Here is a 21,564-nt window from a genome sequence, read left to right as displayed (position 1 = left end):
CTTTTATATAATTGGTTTCAACAAGGGATTAAATATATAGGAGATTGTTTTGAAGGAGGTATATTAATGTCATTTGATCAACTAAAGAATAAATATAAAATATCAAATAACACTTTATTTTGTTACTTTCAATTAAGGGCTTATATAAGAGAAAAACTAGGTCAAACAATGTTATTGCCGAAATCTAAAGAAATAGAAATTTTAATTCAAAAAGGAAATATTAAAAAATTTATATCTTGTATGTATAATTTGATTCAAAACCAGGCAACTAAACAAGGAGTCCATAAGTCAAGACAAAAATGGGAAAGTGATTTGAATATTAAAATTGAAGAAACAAATTGGTCAAGACTGTGTCTTGACAGTATGACAAATACAATAAATGTTCGGTTAAGATTAGTGCAATATATTTTTTTACATCAATTATATATTACACCACAAAAAATAAATAAATTAAATCCAAGTTTATCTGATCAGTGTTTCCGATGTAACCAAGAAACTGGTACATTTTTACATTCTACATGGTCTTGCTCTAAAATTCAACCTTTTTGGACAAATTTAAGACTTTTATTGGAACAAATTACGGGAATAAAACTTCCTCATAATCCAATATTACTTTTACTAGGTGATATTGAAGGGACAAAACCAAAGCAAGCTTTTGATGAATGATGTTTGACATTTGATTGTGCCTGTGTCAATACATCAAATTGTGTTAACCTGCTACAGGATCCTATATGTTTTGGATTGTTTCTGGTTTTTCTCAGCATTTTCTACATCTATCATTTTGAATTTGTTGGTCTTTTATTATGTATTTTTGATTTGTGTGTGTCTGTTTATTAAACACCTGGTCTTGTATTTCTCCAAGAAACCCTTTGTTTCTGGGAAAAAGTCTAACACTGAGCCAGGCTGTTGATCACTTCCTCATCGACATCTAGTCTGCTCAGATCATGGGGATGAGTCATTCACTTCCATTGGTTAACTTTTTTTTTCAAATTGTCTTCATTTTTCTGGGTTGATGTCTCATTTAAGTTCAGTGGCGTATATTCCTTATGTTTAATAATGTTATTATAATGGGGAGCATTTGGTCCATGGTGACAAACGAGAGAAGCCCGTTCAGAACTGCCAGTTTTATTGCAACAAACACAAGAACACACCATGCACTCAGACCCAGGCAGAGAACCCACTCAGTCAGATACAGACAGGGTAAGTGATAATTACACACCCCACAGACACACATGTAAATAACTGCATAACCCAAGCTAAAATGTAATAATAAATGAACTTGAACATCGCACCATAATCCCACGAAAGAATTTTAAAACAAGAACAATAAATATCGCTCACCAGTAGGAATGCAGGGGCAGGCCGTCGACCAGTCCGTGCCCCATGGAGTGCAACTTTATTCAGATACTGCATGGAATAGGCCCTACAAGCCTTGACCCCCAGCAATCCCCAATTTATTCCTAAACTAATCACGGGACAAGTTACAATGACCAATTAACCTATCAGCCAGTATGTCTTTAAATTGTGGGAGGAAGCTGGTGCAGCAGAGGAAACCAACACTGTCAAACTCCTTACAGGCAGTGGTGGGAATTGAATCCCAATCATCTGTACTGTAAAATATTGTGCTAACCCATAAAGTAGTTGTATTTGATGTGTATCAACCTCCTTCACAAATCCAGTGAATTTTGAAAACTAGAATGTTTCATCAACTGTCTTGCTGCTTCCTGCAGTTTTCAATTAGCAGCCGTTTCTGTATTTTCTCGCAGTTCAAATCTCTTGTTTAATTCAAATGCCTTTTCATTGTTTGCTGTTAGCAGTTCCTCGGACTCACTTCATAACAACACTCCGATTGCTATATTTTAAAATTCTAAGAACTTTCTATAAGGGCACAATTGAGAGCATCCTGACTGGATGCATCACTGGCTGGTACAGGGTGTCATGGTCTCCATTGTTAATTCCATATCTTGTTACTAATTTCCTTTGATTGTGCCACCATTCTGACCATTAATTTCCCATTTGCTTCTAATTCTCTCTGATGACGGCACACCTGGTTTCCATCAAGACCTGCAACATAAGAACCCTGGTGTTACAGCCACTAGTTGCCAGATCATTGGTTTTGCCTGTGTGGTGATTAACGTTTCCCAGCTGCTTAGAACTGTGTGTTCTAAGTTTTGCTCCAATTTCAGGGTTTACCTATGAAATCCCGTCTCTCCATGTCAAGGCTCTGTGTTAAGGTCCCTCCTGTTAGCTGTCCAACGTTCATGTCCGCTTAAGCATCCTAACTCAGTCTCCGTGCCTGTGTCCTTCCCTTGGGTTCATTTCTTTCACTCAATGCAACAGAACAATCTGGTCACTGTGGACCCAGCGGACACAAATAACCTGGAACAAGTCCTTGCCAGCCAGGGCTCCCTACTCGTTCTGCACGATCGACTTCTCCGGGATGTCATTGAGAACCTCCATTCTCTGTCTGCTAACGTAACAAAGATCAATGACCAGGTGGACTGTGTCCCCACTCATTTTACCCCATCCACTCCTGCAACTCTGTCTAGCCAGCCCAGCCAGCCTGTAGTGGCAACCCCCTACGTGTCAGCAACACCCCCCCCCCGCCAAGAGAGCCTCACGTTCCTGAACCAGAACACAAAGCTGGGGATTTGAGGAAGTGCCAGGCCTTCCTTCTGCAACGCTCCTTGGTGTTCGAATGGCAGTCATCCATGTACTTCACAGATAAGTCAAAAATAGCTTATATCATGGTGTTGTTGCGGGGAAGTGCCTTAGCGTGGGCTACAGCTTATTGGGATAATCAACTGGATATCTGCTCTTCTTTCCCCACCTTTATCGTGGAAGTGAGAAAGATCTTTGACTACCTTATCCGTGGTAAAGACGCCACTAAGCATTTACTTGCTCTCCGTCATGGCTCACACAGTGTTGCTGAATATTCCGTGGAGTTCTGGACGTTAGCAGCCGACTCGGGTTGGAACGATGAGGCACTCCAAGGGGTATTTCAGAAAGGTCTCAGCAACATGATGAAAGATGAGTTGGCGGCAAGAGACGACACCGACAGCCTGGATTCCTTGATCTCCCTAGGCACCAGGTTGGGCAAACTATCTTCGAGAATGCCATAGGGAAAGATCTGGTCGCCCACCACCCTTGGCCACTCCACGGCACTCATTACTGTCCCCCAGCAGCACAAGCCTCTCTTCTCCTCTTGCTCCGAGAAAAGCGTCCAGCCCGGCCGTTTCCACCGCCCCGGGAAGTAAACCCATGCAGCTGGCACACAACCGTCTTTCTCCCACAGAGCGACTCCAGAGATTGGGAGCGAGTGAATGTCTCTATTGCAGCCAGTCCAGCCACTTCCATGCTACCTGTTCCCTTCGGCTAAAAGGGAGGGCTCACCAGTAGAAAGGGAGACCCTGGTGAGCCAGACAAGATTCCCTTCCATCCCCCAAACCCGGATGCAGATCCAAGCTGCTTTACGTTACAACCAACAGTCCCTGCCTCTGTCAGCTCCAGTGGACTCCGATGCTGAGGGAAACCTTCTGGATGAAGGCATAACTTCCCAGGCTGGAATTCCTCAGGAGTTGTTGAGTACCCTTCTGGAAGCCCGGACACTGGACGGTTGACTTCTGGCCTGAGTCACACACTGCACACCACCCCTATTTCTCCTTCTCCGGAAACCATCGGGAGCAGTTACAATTTAACTTAATTTCCTCTCCTCAAGCTCCGATAGTTCTTGGTTACCCCTGGTTAAGCCGTCATAATCCTCACATTGACTGGTCCACCGGGAAGATAGTCAGCTGGAGTCCGTTCTGTCACTCCACTTGTCTACAATCGGCCCCGTTCCCTGTGAAAGTCACCGCGACCTCGTCTGCCTCTGAAACCCCCGGCTTATCCAAGGTTCCAGCAGAGTATCACGATCTGGGAGAAGTGTTTAGCAAACACTTTCCCTACCTCCACACCGCCCTTACGATTACGCAAATGCCCTTCTCCCCAGAGTCCCTCTACCTACCAGTCGGCTGTATAATCTGTCCCGGCCAGAAGGGGAAGCAGTGGAGGCTCACCTAAAAGACCGTCTCACGGAGGGCATTATCCGACCCTCATCTTCCCCTGTAGGCGCAGGTTTCTTCTTTGTGGGGAAGAAAGACAGTTTACTGCACCCCTGCATTGACTACTGGGGCCTGAATAGCATAACTATAAAGAAAAGTATCCACTGCCCCTTATCAACCCTGCCTTCGAACCACTTCACGGAGCCACCATCTTCTCCAAGTTGGACCTACAAAGTGCCTACCATCTGGGCAGGATAAGGGAGGGAGATAGATGCAAAACAGCTTTGAACACCCCTCTTGGTCACTTCGAATACCTAGTCATGCTATTCGGTCTCACCAATGCCCCCGCTGTTTTCCAAGCCTGATAAATGATGTCCTTAGGGACTTTATTAGCCATTTCATTTTTGTTTATTTGGACACCATCTTAATCTTCTCCTGCAGTCTTCAGGAACACACCCACCAGGTCTATCAGGTTCTACAGAGGCTTTGGGAGAACAAGCTATTCGTTAAGGCAGAGAAATGCGAGGTTCATGTCCCCGCCGTCAGTTTCTTAGGGTACCTCATTGAGAGCGGGGTAAGTGAAGGCGGATCCTGAAAAGATCCAGACGGTGGCGGAGCGGCCAAAATCCACGACATTTGAAGCAACTCCAGCTATTTCTGGGGTTTGCAAACTTCTATCGTTGCTTCATTAGGGATTGCAGCCAGGAGGCAGCACCCCTTACTCGACTCACCTTGCCTACAACCCCTTTTCACTGCGACCCTGAAGCGGACTCAGCCTTCTCGGAGCTGAATAGGCGTTTCACCTCCGCTCCCATCCAGGTCCAAACAGATTGCTCTCGCCAGTTCATTGTGGAAGTCGACGTCTCCTACTCTGGGGTGGGAGCGGCTCTCTCCCAATGTTCCGGTCCTGACCAAAAATTCCATCCCTGCACCTTCTTCTCTCGCTGTCTAACCCCCGCGGAATGGAACTACAACGTAGGGAACCGAGAGTTACTGGCTGTCAAACTTGCTTTGGAGGAGTGGAGGCACTGGCTGGAGGGAGCTGAACATCCATTTATCGTCTGGACAGATCACAAGAACCTCGCCTACATCAAAACCGCCAAATGCCTGAATTCCTGCCAAGCACATTGGACATTATTTTTTGACCGTTTCCGATTCACACTCACCTATCGTCCGGGGTCCATGAACGGGAAGCTCAATGCTCTCTCCTGTCAATACATCTTCGAGGAGCGCCTTCCCAACCCCGAGACCATCCTTCCACCATCCTGTGTAGTGACTGCTCTCACCTGGGAGATGGAATCCATAGTCAAAGAGACTCAACCGGACCCAGGCAACGGACCCTCCAATCGCCTCTTCGTGCTTGATTCTGTTCGGTCTCAGGTTCTCTAGTGGGGACATGCTTCTCGTTTTGCCTTCCATCCCAGAATCGATCAAACTCTGTCCCTTCTGCAGAGACGTTTCTGGTGGCCCTCCATGGATGCTGACACCTGTTCCTTCATCTCTGCCTGTTCTGTTTGTGCCCGCGGAAAAGCCTCCCACCAACCACCTGCTGGGTTGCTTCGTCCCCTACCTGTCCCTAGCCACCCTTAGTCTCACATTGTGCTGGATTTCGTTACTGGACTACCCTCTTCACATGGGAACACTGCCGTACTCACTGTGGTGGATCGCTTCTCCAAAGCTGTGCACTTCATAGCCCTTCCCGAACTCCCTACAGCCGGTAAGGCAGCCAACCTCCTTGTTCATCACGTCTTCCACCTCCAAAGAATTCCTCTAGCACATTATTTCTGACCGGGGCCTCCAATTCATCTCTCAAGTCTGGAGATCCTTTAGTCAAGCCCTTAGAGCCTCAGTACACCTGTCTTCCAGCTTCCATCCACAAACTAATGGTCAAACAGAATGAGAAAACCAGGATTTGGAAGCAGCACTGCACTGTATAACCGCCAACAACCCATCATCCTGGAGCACCCATCTCATTTGGATTGAGCACGCCCACAACTCCCTGGTCAGCACCGCCACCTGAATGTCTCCCTTTGAAAGCTCCCTTGGTTACCAACCCCCTCTGTTTCCTGCAAATGAAGATGACATTGCTGTGCCTTCAGTTCAGGCCCATCTCTGCTGGTGCCACAAGACCGAGGAGGATGCACATCCGGCCCTGCTCCGCTGATTCGACGGCAACCAAAGGATTGCCGATCACCATCGAATTCCTGCACGAAATTATCAGCCTGGGCAAAAGGTTTAGCTCTCGTCAAAAGACATCCCCCTCAAGAATGAGCCCAAGAAACTCGCCCCTCACTACCTGGGACCATTCGAGATTGAGAATGTCATCAACCCCTCAGTGGTCAGACTGAAACTGCCCGGATCCATGCACATTCATCCCATGTTCCACATCTCCCAATTGAAACCTGTATCTGTCAGCCCTTTGGGCCCTCCTGCCAAACCCTCTCCACCTGCCCGGATCATTGACGACCACCCAGCGTACACTGTCTGGCGAAAACTGGATGTGCACCACCGAGGCAGGGGCCTCTAGTATCTGGTAGATTAGGATGGATACAGCCCGGTGGAACGCTCCTGCATTCCTCGCTCCTTCATCCTGGACCCTTCCCTCATCCATGATTTCCATCGAGACAATCTGGACAAGCCTGGTGGTTCACCTGGATGCTCCCGTTGTTGGTTGCTATCACAGTCCCGATCATTAATTCCCTATCTTGCTCCTAATTTCCTTTGATTGTGCCATGGTTCTGACAATTAATTTCCCATTTGCATCTAATTCTCTGTGATGACGGCACACCTGGTTTCCATCAAGACCTGCAGCATAAGAACCCTGGTGTTACAACCACTAGTCGCCAGATCATTGGTTTTGCCTGTGTGGTGAATTTCCCAGCCGTTTAGAACCATGTGTTCTAAGTTTTGCTCCAGTTTCAGGGTTTACCTATTAAATCTCATCTCTCTGTGTCAAGGCTCCATGTCAAGATCCCTCCTGTTAGCTGTCCAACATTGATGTCCAGGTAAGCATCCTAACTCCATCTCCTGCACTTGGATTTGCTTCATTTGCTCAATGCAACACAGGGACTGTACTTCCCTCAGTGACAGGACTTAACGGAGAGTAGTGCAGACAACACAGTGCATCTGTAGACAGGTGTGTAAAAAGGGCCCTAAGTATATTTGGGGACCCGAGTTCCCCCAACCGCAGATTGTTACAGCTGCTACCATCGGGGAAATTGTACCACAGCATAAAGGCCAGGACCAGCAGGATCCGGACCAGCTTCTTAAATCAGGCCATCAGACTGATTAATTCACGCTGATGTAATTGCATTTCTATGTTATATTGACATATAACATACACTTGTATATATATTTATTACAAATTACTATAAATTTCAAATTTAGAATGAGATGAGATGCAACATAAAAATATTTACTCACGTATGTTGTGTGATGTACCCCCAGGGTTCATTATTTCTGTGGATTGTCACTTTAAAACACTGGGAGAATGAGACTGACTTTTGGGCACTGTTTAAGCTGCTCAAGAGAGGGAGGGAGAGAGGGGGTCGCAGAGAGAGAGAGAGAGAGAGAGAGAGAGAGAGGGAGGGAGGGGTGGAGTTATTTGATGGACAATCAATGTTATAGTGTCTCTGCGGCTGTCCAGTCCGTGAAGTCCGCGTTCCGGCTCACCATCCGGTCCATGGACTCAAGACTCCAGGTCTTCCGGCTGTCCCTTGTCTCATTTGGGGTTTAATCGTCGGCACGTGGTTCTCGTCTTGGTGCCGGGAATATAAGTGGCCCTGGGTGCGAGTGTAGTGCTGGTTTATCTTGTCAGTGTCCTGTCCTTGCTGCTGTATGGGTTTCATCCTGTTGGTATCCTGTCCTTGCCGTTACCCTATGGTGGGATCTGTCCCTCCCAGTCCTTGCCTCCATTGGGTAAGTCAGACCATCATTGCCATTACCCTAAGGCTGGACTGTTCCCTTCCTTCCCTCTGAAGCCCTGCCCTGCAACCTGTGCCTGGAGCCTTGCCTTGCCTCACCTCACCTCTGCCTGGAGCCTTGCCTTGCCTCACCTCACCTCTGCCTGGAACCTTGCCTCGCCTTGCCTCACGTCTTTCTGGAGCCTTGCCTCGCCTCGCCTCACGTCTTTCTGGAGCCTTGCCTCGCCTCGCCTCATGTCTTTCTGGAGCCTTGCCTCGCCTCGCCTCACGTCTTTCTGGAGCCTTGCCTCGCCTCGCCTCACGTCTTTCTGGAGCCTTGCCTCGCCTCGCCTCACGTCTTTCTGGAGCCTTGCCTCGCCTCGCCTCACGTCTTTCTGGAGCCTTGCCTCGCCTCGCCTCACCTCTTTCTGGAGCCTTGCCTCGCCTCGCCTCACCTCTTTCTGGAGCCTTGCCTCGCCTCGCCTCACCTCTTTCTGGAGCCTTGCCTCGCCTCGCCTCACCTCTTTCTGGAGCCTTGCCTCGCCTCGCCTCACCTCTTTCTGGAGCCTTGCCTCGCCTTGCCTCAGCCTGGAGCCTTGCCTCGCCTCGCCCCTGCCAGGAGCCTTGCCTCGCCTCGCCCCTGCCTGTGTCTAGAGCTTTGCCCTGTTTGCAGCTGTCTGTCCGTGTCCACGCCTTCGCTAGGTAGATCTGGCCGTTTGCCACTACCTAGCGTTGGGAACTGCCTCTCCATATCTATGCCTTCGCTAGGTAGGTCCAGCCATTTTGCCACTAACCTAGCATTGGGAACTGTCTCGTCATGTTCAGCGTTCTGTGTAATGAGTCCTGGCCCTACGTCCTGTACCCAAGGAGGCGTCCCGGCTCAGTGTTCCATGTTTCTGTCTCTCCCTCGACTCTATGTTGGCCCAACTTTGTTGCCCAAAGAACCTATATTGTGCTGTAGGATTTCTATGTTTCTACTGTCACGTACATGCAACCCTGTAAAAGTATCAGCAGCAATAGAACACACCTGGAATCTGGTTTTGCTGTTAACAAAACACTATTTCATTAGTAACTATGTAATATAGTAACTTAAACCAGGTAAATCAAGAGTTAACAGTGTTATGCATATATAGGTGTAAATAAAGTTACCGAACTTTCTCAAGGTCAGGTGATAAGAGTTACAGTCTTACAGTATGTAAGAAAAGTTCAGTTCAAATGCACAGGTTAATTAATGTGAGATATTTGTAATCCAAAGGTGAGTGTTGTGAGAAGGCAACTACGTTGATATTCCACAGATTCCACGACAGTGTGTCCTCTACCTTAGAAATTACTAGGCTTACCTATAGCTCTCTATTTTACCATGCTCCATGTACCTATCTAAAAGACTCTTAAAAGACTATATTGTATCCACCTCCACCACCATTGCCGGCAGCCCATTCCATGCACTCACCACTCTCTGCGTAAAAAACATACACCTACTGCCCAACACCTTAAACCTGTGTCCTCGTGTGGCAACCATTTCAGCCCCAGGAAAAAGCCTCTGACTATCCACATGATCAATGCCTCTCATCATCTTATACAACTCTATCAGGTCACCTCTCATTCTCCTTCACTCCAAGGAGAAAACGCCAAGTTCGCTCAAACTATTCTCATAAGGCATGCTCCCCAATCCAGGCAACATCCTCGTAAATCTCCTCTGCACCCTTTCTATGGCTTCCACATCCTTCCTATAGTGAGGTGACCAGAACTGAGCACAGTACTCCAAGTGGGGTCTTACCAGGGTCCTATATAGCTGCAACATTACCTCTTGGCTCCTAAGTTCAATTCCATGATTGATTAAGGCCAATACACTATATGCCTTCTTAACCACAGAGTCAACATGCACAGCTGCTTTGAGTGTCCTATGGACTCGGATCCCAGGATCCCTCTGATCCTCCACTCTGCCAAGGGTCTTACCATTAATACTATATACTGTCATCATATTTGACTTGCCAAAATGAACCACCTCACACTTATCTGGATTGAACTCCATCTGCCACTTCTCAGCCCAGTTTTGCATCCTATCAATGTCCTCCTGTAACCTCTGACAAGCCTCCACACTATCCACAACACCTCCAACATTTGTGTCATCAGCAAACTTATGAACCCATCCCTCCACTTCCTCATCCAGGTCACTTATAAAAATCACGAAGTGTAAGGGTCCCAGAAGGGATCCCTGAGGCACACCACTGGTGACTGACCTCCATGCAGAATATGACCCATCTACACTCTTTTTGCTTCTATGGGCAAGCCAGTTCTGGATCCACAAAGCAATGTCCCCTTGGATCCCATGCCTCCTTTCTTTCTCAATAAGCCTTGCATGGAGTACCTTATCATATGCCTTGCTGAAATCTATATACACTACATCTACTGCTCTTCCTTCATCAATGTGTTTTAGTCACATCCTCAAAAAATTCAATCAGTCACGTAAGGCACAACCTGCCCTTGACAAATCCATGCTGACTACTCCTAATCATATTATACCTCTCCAAATGTTCATAAATCCTCCCTCGCCTCCCACAGTAGCCTGGGTTACCTTTTGTCTGGTCCCGGCGACTTATCCAACTTGATGCATTCCAAAAGCTCCAGCACATCCTCTTTCTTAGTATCTACATGCTCAAGCTTTTCAGTCTGCTGCAAGTCATCCCTACAATTGCCAAGATCGTTTGCCAGACTGAATACTGAAGTAAAGCATTCATTAAGTACCTCTGCTATTTCCTCCAGTTCCATACACACTTTCCCACTGTCACACTTGATGGGTCCTATTCTTTCACATCTTATCCTCTTCCTCTTCATATACTTGTAGAATGCCTTGTGGTCTTCCTTAATACTGCCCGCCAAGGCCTTCTCAGGGCCCCTTCTGGCTCTCCTAATTTCCTTCTTAAGCTCCTCCTAGTAGCCTTATAATCTTCTAGATCTCTAACATTACCTAGCTCTCTAAACCTTTTGTAAGCTTTTCTTTTCTTCTTGACTAGATTTATTACAGCCTTTGTACACCATGGTTCCTGTACCCTACCATAACTTCCCTGACTCATTGGAAAGTACCTATACAGAAAAATGCACAAATGTCACCTGAATATTTGCTACATTTCATCCATACATTTCATGGAGAACATCTGTTTCCATTTTAAGCCTCCAATTTCCTGTCTGATGGCCTCATAATTCCCCTTACTCTAATTAAACGCTTTTCTAACTTGTCTGTTCCTATCTTTCTCCAATGCTATTGTAAAGGAGATAGAATTATGATCACTGTCTCCAAAATGCTCTACTGCCGAAGATCTGACAGCTGACCAGGTTCATTTCCCAATAACAAATCAATTACAGCTTCTCCTCTTGAAGGCTTATCTACATAATATGTCAAGAAACCTTCCTGAACACACCTGACAAACTCCACCTCATCTAAACCCCTCACTCTAGAGAGATGACAATCGATATTTGGGAAATTAAAGTCTCCTATCATGATAATTCTGTCATTATTACACCTTTCCAGGATCTATTTCCATATCTCTGTTACTATTGGGCAGCCTATAAAAAACACCCAGTAAAGTTATTGACCCCTTCCTGTTCCTAACCTCCCCCCACAGAGACTCCGTAGACAATCCCTCAAAGACTTCCACCTTTTCTGCAACTGTGCACTATCTCTGATCAGCAGGGCCACTCCCCCACCTCTTTTGCCTCCCTCCCTGTCCTTTCTGAAACATCTAAAACCCAGCACTTGAAGTAACCATTCTTGTCCCTGAGCCATCCAAGTCTCTGTCATGGCCCCCACATCATAACTCCAAGTACTAATCCATGCTCTAAGCTCATCTGCTTTGTTCACAATACTCCTTGCGTTAAAATAGACACATCTCAAACCTTCAGTCTGAGTGCGTCCCTTCTCTATCACCTGCCTATCCTCCCTCTCGCACTGTCTACAAGCTTTCTCTATTTGTGAGCTTAAGCTCCTCTTCCCCTGTCTCTTCAGTTTGGTTCCCACTCCCCAACAATTCTAGTTTAAACTCTTCCCAGCAACCTTAGCAAACATCCCCGCCAGGATATTGGTCCCCCTGGGATTTAAGTGCAACCCGTCCTTTTTGTATTGGTCACAGCTGCCCAAAAAGAGGTCCCAATGATCCAGAAATCTGAATCCCTGCTCCCTGCTTCAATCCCTTAGCCACGCATTTATCCTCCACCTCATACTATTCCTCTTCTTTCTGTGTAGGACAGGGGAGTCAAACTACCGGCCCACAAAGGGGTCCAATCAGGCTCATGAGATGATTTGGGGAAAAAAAGTAAATTAACGACCATTTATTATGTATCAGTATGGCAGCCATACAATAGGCAGCAGTTAACCACTGGCTGTGTATTAGCACCTACCACCCTACACTGAAGACCTCTAGGGTCGCACTTGCATCTTCAGACACAGTATAAACACACACAGTACTCTGGTAAGTAACACCTGTAGCAAGGCTGAGACTGTTTGCTGCTGTGGTTCAAAATGCTTTCCAAGAAAAGTTGACATCAAAGTTCGGATATTCAACGATAATTGGAAAGATCGTTTTTTCTTCTGTGAGGTCAACAGCAAACCTGTGTGTCTGATATGCTCGCAATAAGTGGCTGTGGCAAAAGAGTACAATATCAAACGACGTGATGAGACATCACACAAAGAAGAATATGACAAGTATGCAGGATGACTGAGAACGCAAAGGGTAAATGAGCTTGAAGCAGCTCTGAAAAAACAGGAATCAGTGTCCACCAAAAGTGAAGAGACTCATGATGCAGCTGTCAAGGCCAGCTATATTGTTGCCAACAAAATAGCTTCTGCGTCGAAACCATACTCAGAGGGGGAATTCATCAAAGCATGCATGCTGACGGCGGCTGAGCTGGTGTGCCCTCAGAAGAGAGAGGCTTTTGGTAATATCAGTTTGTCAAGAAATACTGTAGCAGAGAGAATCGGGGACCTTGCAGGAGATTTGAACAGTCAACTAAAAGGCAAAGTGAAGTCATTTATTGCCTTCTCTATTGCAATTGATGAGAGCATCAACTTGACTGATGTAGCTGAATTGGGAATATTTATTCGTGGTGTTGATGCATCTTTGACCATCACTGAAGTGTTTGTGAAGATGGTGTCCATGACAAACACCACAATGGCAAACGACATTTTCTCCAGCCTCGTCGAGGCCATGGACAGACTGGGTGTTGACTGAAGTCACGCTGTCAGCATGGCAACAGATGGTGGACCGTCCATGGTTGGTAAAAGGCAGGTGTTGTTGCGAAACTCAGAAAGAAGGTTCAGACAGAGAATCCAGAGCATGAATTCTGGAATTTTCATTATATTATACACCAAGAGGAGCTATGTAGCAGGAACCTGAAAATGGACAATGTCATAGATGTAGTAATCAAAACGGTTAATTTTATTAGAGCTAAGGGACTCAACCATCGGCAATTTGACACTCTTTTGTCCGAAAGTAATATTGGACATGGCCTACCCTACCACATTGAAGTCCGCTGGTTGAGCAGAGGGCTGAAACGTTTTATTCAATTACATGTGGAAATTGGACTATTCTTTCTTTATCAATGCTTTTATTGATTTAAAATGAGCATAAATACAGACAGGAGGAGAATTATCTCAAATATGTATATCAATAACAATACAAACAGAAGGTGAAGTAAACATTATCAAAATCATACATAGTGTTAAGCTAGTATGAAATATATAATAAAAAAGAAGATAATCAATTCTCCTCTTAGCAGTTCATGAATAAAGAAAAAAATTTAAAATATTGATTGAAAAAGAGAAAAAATACCCGCTACACTAAACAAAAAAAGAGGTAAAAAAGGGACTGGATAGTCCATTCTGAGGATATGACCAAAAAGAAAGGAAGAATGACTTTCTGGTCAAATCTAAGACTTCAAAAAAGAAATTGGAAGAGTAATAAATCAAATTAAATGAAAATATTGAATAAAATTCACCAGATTTGTTCAAATTTAAAGGATGTATCAAATGCCTGATTTCATATTTTCTCTAAACTTAAACAGGACATAATGGAGGAAAGCCAATAAAAAAATCAATAGGTGGATTACAATCCTTCCACTTCAGTAAAATGGCTCTCCTAGCCAATAAAGTTGAAAAGGCTATCATACGTTGAGCAGTAACAGGAATATTTCCTGGTTCCAATGGGGTAATCCCAAATATTGCAGTAAGTAAATTAGATCGTAGGACCAGACACAGGACTTTCAATAATGTTTTAAAAACAACTCTCCAAAAATTTCCTCGTATTTCCTCTCCAAAAATTGTCTAGCTTTATACAAGACCAAAACATATGAGTTTTGTGGCCACCTCAATATTACATCTGTCACAAATAGGACTGATGTTGGAAAAACTATGTGCAGAAATTTAAAAAAGGATGGCGGTATGGCTTTGCCAAATTTTAGAATGTGTTATTGGGCAATTAATATTCAATATATTACTTTTTGGATTTATTATTCAGACATACATGAAAGTCATTCATAGTTGGATTTGGAGAAAAACTCGGTGAAGGAGTTTTCCTTGGCCTCTTTACTGAGTGCTCCTCTTCCCTTTACGTTTTTAAGATTAGCAGACAAGACTTTAATCCTATTATTAAACATACTTTAAGAATTTGGTTTCAGTTTCATAGATTTTTTGAGTTAAAATAATTTTGTTCTTTCTACTAATATCTATTTTAATTATTTTTAAACCATCAATTTTGGATAAGGCCTTTTAAATTTAGAAAATCAAGGGAATAACAACTTCTTCAGATTTGTTTTTAACCATATAACCATATAACAATTACAGCACGGAAACAAGCCATCTTGGCCCTTCTAGTCCATGCCGAATGCTTACTCTCACCTAGTCCCACTGACCAGCACTCAGCCCATAACCCTCCATTCCTTTCCTGTCCATATACCTATCCAATTTTACTTTAAATGACAATACCGAACCTGCCTCTACCACTTCTACTGGAAGCTCGTTCCACACAGCTACCACTCTCTGAGTAAAGAAAGTCCCCCTCGTGTTACCCTTAAACTTTTGCCCCCCAACTCTCAACTTTTGTCCTCTTGTTTGAATCTCCCCTACTCTCAATGGGAAAAGCCTATCCACGTCAACTCTATCTATCCCCTTCATAATTTTAAATACCTCTATCATGCCCCCCTCAACCTTCTACGCTCCAAAGAATAAAGACCTAACTTGTTCAACCTTTCTCTGCAACTTAGGTGCTGAAACCCAGATAACAGTCTAGTAAATCTTCTCTGTACTCTCTCTATTTTGTTGACATCTTTCCTATAATTCGGTGTCCAGAACTGTACACAATACTCCAAATTTTGCCTTACCAATGCCTTGTACAATTTTAACATTACATCCCAACTCCTATACTCAGTGCTCTGATTTATAAAGGCCAACATACCAAAAGCTTTCTTCACCACCCTATCCACATGAGATTCCACCTTCAAGGAACTATGCACCATTATTCCTAGCTCACTCTATTCTACTGCATTCTTCAATGCCCTACCATTTACCATGTATGTCCTACTTTGATTATTCCTACCAAAATGTACTCTCCTAACTGGCCTAAATCTCTCTGCAAACTTTGAAAACCTACTTCATTATCCACAACGCCACCTACATTAGTATCATCTGCATACTTACTAATCCAATTTACCACCCCATCATCCAGATCATTAATGTATATGACAAACAACATTGGACCCAGTTCAGATCGCTGAGGCACACCACTAGTCACCGGCCTCCAACCTGACAAACAGTTATCCACCACAACTCTCTGGCATCTCCCATCCAGCCACTGTTGAATCCATTTTACTACTTCAATATTAATAACTGACGATTGAACCTTCCTAACTAACCTTCTGTGCGGAACCTTGTCAAAGGCCTTACTGAAGTCCATATAGACAACATCCACTGCTTTACCCTTGTCAACTTTCCTCATAACCTCTTCAAAAAATTCAATAAGGTTTGTCAAACATGACCTTCCACACACAAATCCATGTTGATTGTTCCTTCTCAGATCCTGTGTATCCAGATAATTATATATGCCATCTCTCAGAATACTTTCCATTAATCTACCCACCACTGACGTCAAACTGACAGGCCTATAATTGCTAGGTTTACTCTTAGAACCCTTTTTAAAAAAGGAACCACATGAGAAATAGACCAATCCTCCGGCACCATCCCCGTTTCTAATAAAATTTGAAATATTTCTGTCAGAGCCCCTGCTATTTCTACACTAACCTCCCTCAAGGTCTTAGGGAATATCCTGTCAGGACCCGGAGATTGATCCACTTTTATATTCCTTAAAAGCGCCAGTACTTCCTGCTCTTTAATCATCATAGCTTCCATACCTTCCCTACTTGTTTCCTTTACCTTACACAATTCAATATCCTTCTCGTTAGTGAATACCGAAGAAAAGAATTTGTTCAAAATCTCCCCCATCTCTTTCGGCTCCAAACATAGCTGTCCACTCTGATTCTCTAATGGACCAATTTTATCCCTTATTATCCTTTTGCTATTAATATAACTGTAGAAACCCTTCAGATTTATTTTCACCTTACTTGCCAAAGTAACCTCATATCTTTTAGCTTTTCTAATTTCTTTCTTAAGATTCTTCTTACATTCTTTATATTCCTTGAGCATCTATCTCATTTACTCCATGCTGCCTATATTTATTATAGATATCTCTCTTTTTTCTAACCAAGTTTCCAATATCCCTTGAAAACCATGGCTCTCTCAAACTTTTAACCTTTTCTTTCAACCTAACAGGAATATAAAGATTCTGTTCCCCAAAAATTTCACCTTTAAATGACCGCCATTTCTCTATTACATCCTTCCCATAAAACAAATTGTCCCAATTCACTCCTTCTAAATCCTTTCGCATCTCCTCAAAGTTAGCCTTTCTCCAATCAAAAATCTCAAACCTGGGTCCAGTCCTATCCTTCTCCATAATTATATTGAAACTGATGGCATTGTGATCACCGGGCCCGAAGTGCTCCCCAACACATACCTCCATCACCTGACCTATTTCATTCCCTAGCAGAATATTCAACACTGCCCCTTCTCTAGACAGTACCTCTATGTATTGCTGCAAAAAACTATCCTGCACACATTTTGCAAACTCCAAACCATCCATCCCTTTTACAGTATGGGCTTCCCTGTCTATGTGTGGAAAATTAAAATCTCCCACAATCACAACCCTGTGCTTTCTACAAATATCTGCTATCTCCTTGCAAATTTGCTCCTCCAATTCTCGCTCCCCATTAGCTGGTCTATAATGCACCCCTATAAGTGTTACTACCCCTTTCCCATTCCTCAATTCCACCCAAATAGTCTAGACGAGCCCTCTAATCTATCCTGCCAGAGCACCACTGTAATATTTTCTCTGACAAGCAACGCAACACTTCCCCCTCTTGCCCCTCCGATTCTATCACATCTGAAGCAATGAAATCCAGGAATATTTAGTTGCTAATCACACCCCTCCTGCAACCATGTTTCACTAATAGCTACAACATCATATTTCCAGGTATCAATCCATTCTCTAAGCTCATCCACCTTTCTTACAATGCTCCTAGCATTAAAATAGATGCATTTTTGGGGGATTGTTTAATCTTTTTCTCAGTTAGTGGATAAATATGATTTATCTAATGTACACACTTTTTTAGATATTCACAAATTAAGATTTTTTACATGGTCTGCTGCCAAATTATCCTTTTCCTTATCCACATAACATGACAGATGCTCTCTTTCAGCTTAAACCACTTCAAAAAAGGCTGATAGCTATAATTTATAAACGGCTATTGAATTTACGAATGATATCTAACGATAAAATTAAACATGCTTGGGAATTGGAATTTCAAGAGTCATTTTCAGATAATCAATAGAGTAAAATTTTTTATTTGGTTAATAACTCATTTATTTGCGCCCACCATTCTTTGATACAGCTCAAGGTAGAGCATTGATCTGTGTCAAACCATGTCAAAGGAAATAGGACTATTCATGAACGAGAAAGGGAAGCCAGTGGCAGAGTTGAATGACCCAGAGTGGCTTCATGATCTTGCATTTTTGGTGGATATAACAGAGCACTTAAATGTGCTTATTGTTAACATGCAAGGCCACAACAAACTTGCTACGGAATACTACAGCAGCATTCGTGCCTTTCGAATTAAATTAGGCCTGTGGGAGATGCAACTATCCCGCAGCAACCCAGCTCATTTCCCCTCTTTGCAATCTATGCGTGTCGCTCAAGGGAATAATGACAACATGGACGGGTACAAGGACACAATATCACGGCTGAAAAGTGAGTTTCAGAATCATTCCCAAGTCTTTACTCAGCTTGAGAAGGAATTCTCACTATTTTGCTCGCCGTTTGCCGTCAACGCAGTATCAGATGTGTCGGAGGAACTCCAAATGGAACTAATTCAGTGTAACTCGGCTTTGAAATATAAATTTGAGACAGCGGGTCTGGATTCAAACTATCAATACCTGAGACCGATGTACCCCAAGATGACAGACTTTGCCTCAAAGATCCTTTGCATGTTCGGGACAACATATCTCTGTGAACATTAACAAATCCAAACTGCGCTCGCAGCTGACACACAGACATCTAAATGACATTATGAAAGTCACAACTTCCCGGAAACTGGTCCCTGATGTTGACAGGCTGGTTAAAGCCAAGAGATGTCAGGTGTCTGGAAGCAGGAAGTGAAAAATGAGTGACACTGTTCGATGCACTGCGACATGTAAGCAAAATGCGTTATGAAATATTGAGCGTCGTAATATTGTGATTCATTCATTTTCTGACTATTCTATTATTGTAAATGTAATCACTTCAATAAAATTTAGAGGTTCATAAAATGAACTGAGTTCATTGTCTGAGTTTGATTGCTGGAAGCATGCTAATAAAAATAAGGTGCAGTGGTGTAGCCTACATTTACAATTTGTTTCATTAGATCTACACTTGTGTCTGCTAATGTTCAATTTCAAATGATTTATTAATGGAAAGGGTGTGACTCCCAAAGCAAGCTTAGCCAAAGTAGCATCGTTTTTTCTCTCTCTCATTATAACTTTCTTGTAGTCTACCACTGTAAGTTAATACCAATCATAAAAATAATAGGCAATCTTCTTCTTAAGAAACGAAATTCGTAAAGTGAAGCAGTTTGTAGTTATAGCAGAGACTGAGACACAGGAGAGCGGGCTGAAAAAGCGAAGGCAACGAAAGCTGTGGGAGCATGCGCGCGTGCACAACTGATACGGCCCGCATGACGCCGCATTTTGCCTAATCCGGCCTGTGGCATAAAATGAGTTTGACACCCCTGGGGATTTAAGTAATAAAGTCAATTCAATTCATATTTGTCGCTCTTTTAGTCTCCTATCTGTCTTTTAGCTAGTCATTAAGGATTTTTTACTAAACTGTGCTATCTTCTGACATTGCACACACCTTGTGTACGTGTAAAACAGACGTGGGTAGTCCAACCCCGCCCCCCCCCCCGCCCCACACACACACACACACACAGACACCTTTTTATCGACACTGAAAGCTACCTCCATCTTGTATTCTGAAAAATCATCTTGAATGTCTCCCGCTTATTTTAATTTGCCAATGCCTCAATATTTTAGCTAGTTCTGCTTACAGGCTTACATCATTAATCCTCTTTGAAATGCTATTCCTGTATCCATTCGTTTCTTTTTCACTCGGAATGTAAAATTTAATAATATTATAAATTTTGCTACTCACTACGATCGTATTGTGCTTTACAAACAACTCTACCCAATCACAGTAACCCTTCCAAAGCAGCCCACGAACAAGGCTTCTTTTTCCAATGTTCCCCAATTATTATTGCTGTGCTTTCTTGCAATTTCGTGTAATATCGACACAGAAAACATTTGTTTACATCCTGGGGAACTTTATTTATATGTTAGTTTGGCAAAATACTAAACACTTAAGTCTGAAATTAATTGTAACTTGTTAATGAAAAGTATATTGACTCTATCCGTGGTCTCCGGTTGTATTGTAACTCTTTGCTCTGTTCGTTTATACTCCACGGTCAGAAAGGACTATGCGAATTTGGAAACAATATTGGAATGAATTAAAAGATCTGAGGGGATTAAAAAAACAAGAATGACTGAGCGTCACTCGAACAACTACTTCGTAGAGAAACAGAACCGTCAAATCAAATTACTTAAATACATTTATGTATTGGATTTTACTTTCAAATTATTCACGCGAGTCTTTCAACAACGATAAAATATTCGCAAATATTGGGATTCGTACCTGAAGTAATTGGTCTTCTGTCGTCCAAACCAGGAAATGCAGCAGAAGCAAAATAGAAAAGCTAGTAGAATAAACAGATAAAATTTATTTCGCATGGTTAATCTTTCAAATGTCTGAGAAAGAGATTCTAAACCCAAATTTGCGCTGGTGATTTTCTAGACGCTAGTAACAGTTTCACTTCGCTCGCCTTCCACGACAGTAATAAGAACATTCACCGAGTGTGTTTCAGCGATTGGTTCCGCCCACGTCCTACAAAGCCTTCGATTGTACGCGCCTACGGGTTGTTCATTCGAAAATCTTATATCGATGGTGTAAGCAGGTTACAATGTATTGCAAAGAGATCTTGATCAATTAGCAAGACGGGCTACGAAATGGCAAATGGATTTTTATCTAAATAAGTGTGAGCTGATGCATTTTGGACAGTTAAATCATGGTAGAACCTAGATGGAAATGGCGGGGCAGTGTCGAGTAGGAAAGAGAATCAAAGTGGCTGCACAAATAGACATGACGGCTTTATTCAGTCAAGACAGCAAGCTTAAGAGTGGGGGACATTATGTTGCAGTTAGATCAGTCCTTGCTGAGGTTACGCGGAGTATTGTGAAAAGTTTTGGTCCATTCTTCTGGAGGAAGAACATTGCAAAGCTACAGGATGCGTAGAGATTTCAGAACCAGAATCAGGTTTAAGATCACCGGCATATTCCGTGAAATTTGTTATCTTTGCGGCAGCAGTACAATCAATGCAAAATAATAAGGAAATATGAATTATTGTAAGTATATATACAGTATATTAAATAGTTAAATTAAATAAGTCATGAAAATTAGAAATTAAAAAGTAGGTGGAGTTGATGGGTTCAATGTCCATTCAGAAATCAGGTGCAAAGGGAAAGAAGCTGTTCTTGAGTCATTGGGTGTGTGCCTGTGGCCTTCTGTACCTCCTTCCTGATGTTGGCAAAGAGAACAATGCATGACCTGGGTGATGAGGGTCTTTAATGATAGGTGCCGCCTTTTTGAGGTATCACTCCTTGAAGATGTCCTGGATACAACGGAGGTTAGAGACCATGATGGAGCTGACTACTTTACAACCCTCTGCAGCTTTTTTCGATCCTGTGCATTAGCCAGCACCCCACCCCACCCCCTCCCCCATACCATACGACGATGTAGTCAGTTAGAATGCTCTCCATGATATATCTGTAGAGATTTATGACGAGGTTGCCTGGACCAGAGGACCAGAATTATAGGGAGAGGTTGTCCATAATGGGTTTCTATTTCGTGGAGTGTAAGGGAATGAGGGGTGACCTT

The 21,564-nt window shown here is 43.4% G+C and overlaps 1 protein-coding gene across 1 annotated transcript in view; it reads right to left on the bottom strand.

The window, feature by feature from the left end:
- Nucleotides 1–20,480, bottom strand: part of LOC140732248 (alpha-2,8-sialyltransferase 8F-like) — a 68,829-nt gene extending 48,349 nt beyond the window's left edge. Inside the window, exon 1 of the mRNA XM_073054595.1 lies at nt 20,266–20,480. Coding sequence (XP_072910696.1) covers nt 20,266–20,360 — 95 coding nt within the window. The 5' untranslated portion in view covers nt 20,361–20,480. The remainder of the gene's footprint in view (nt 1–20,265) is intronic.
- Nucleotides 20,481–21,564: the final 1,084 nt, after the last annotated feature.

The sequence above is a fragment of the Hemitrygon akajei genome, chromosome 8 (assembly GCF_048418815.1).
Source record: "Hemitrygon akajei chromosome 8, sHemAka1.3, whole genome shotgun sequence".
Lineage (NCBI taxonomy): Eukaryota > Metazoa > Chordata > Chondrichthyes > Myliobatiformes > Dasyatidae > Hemitrygon > Hemitrygon akajei.
The sequence above is the reverse complement of the archived record's forward strand: the minus strand, read 5'-3'. Positions and strand labels throughout refer to the sequence as shown.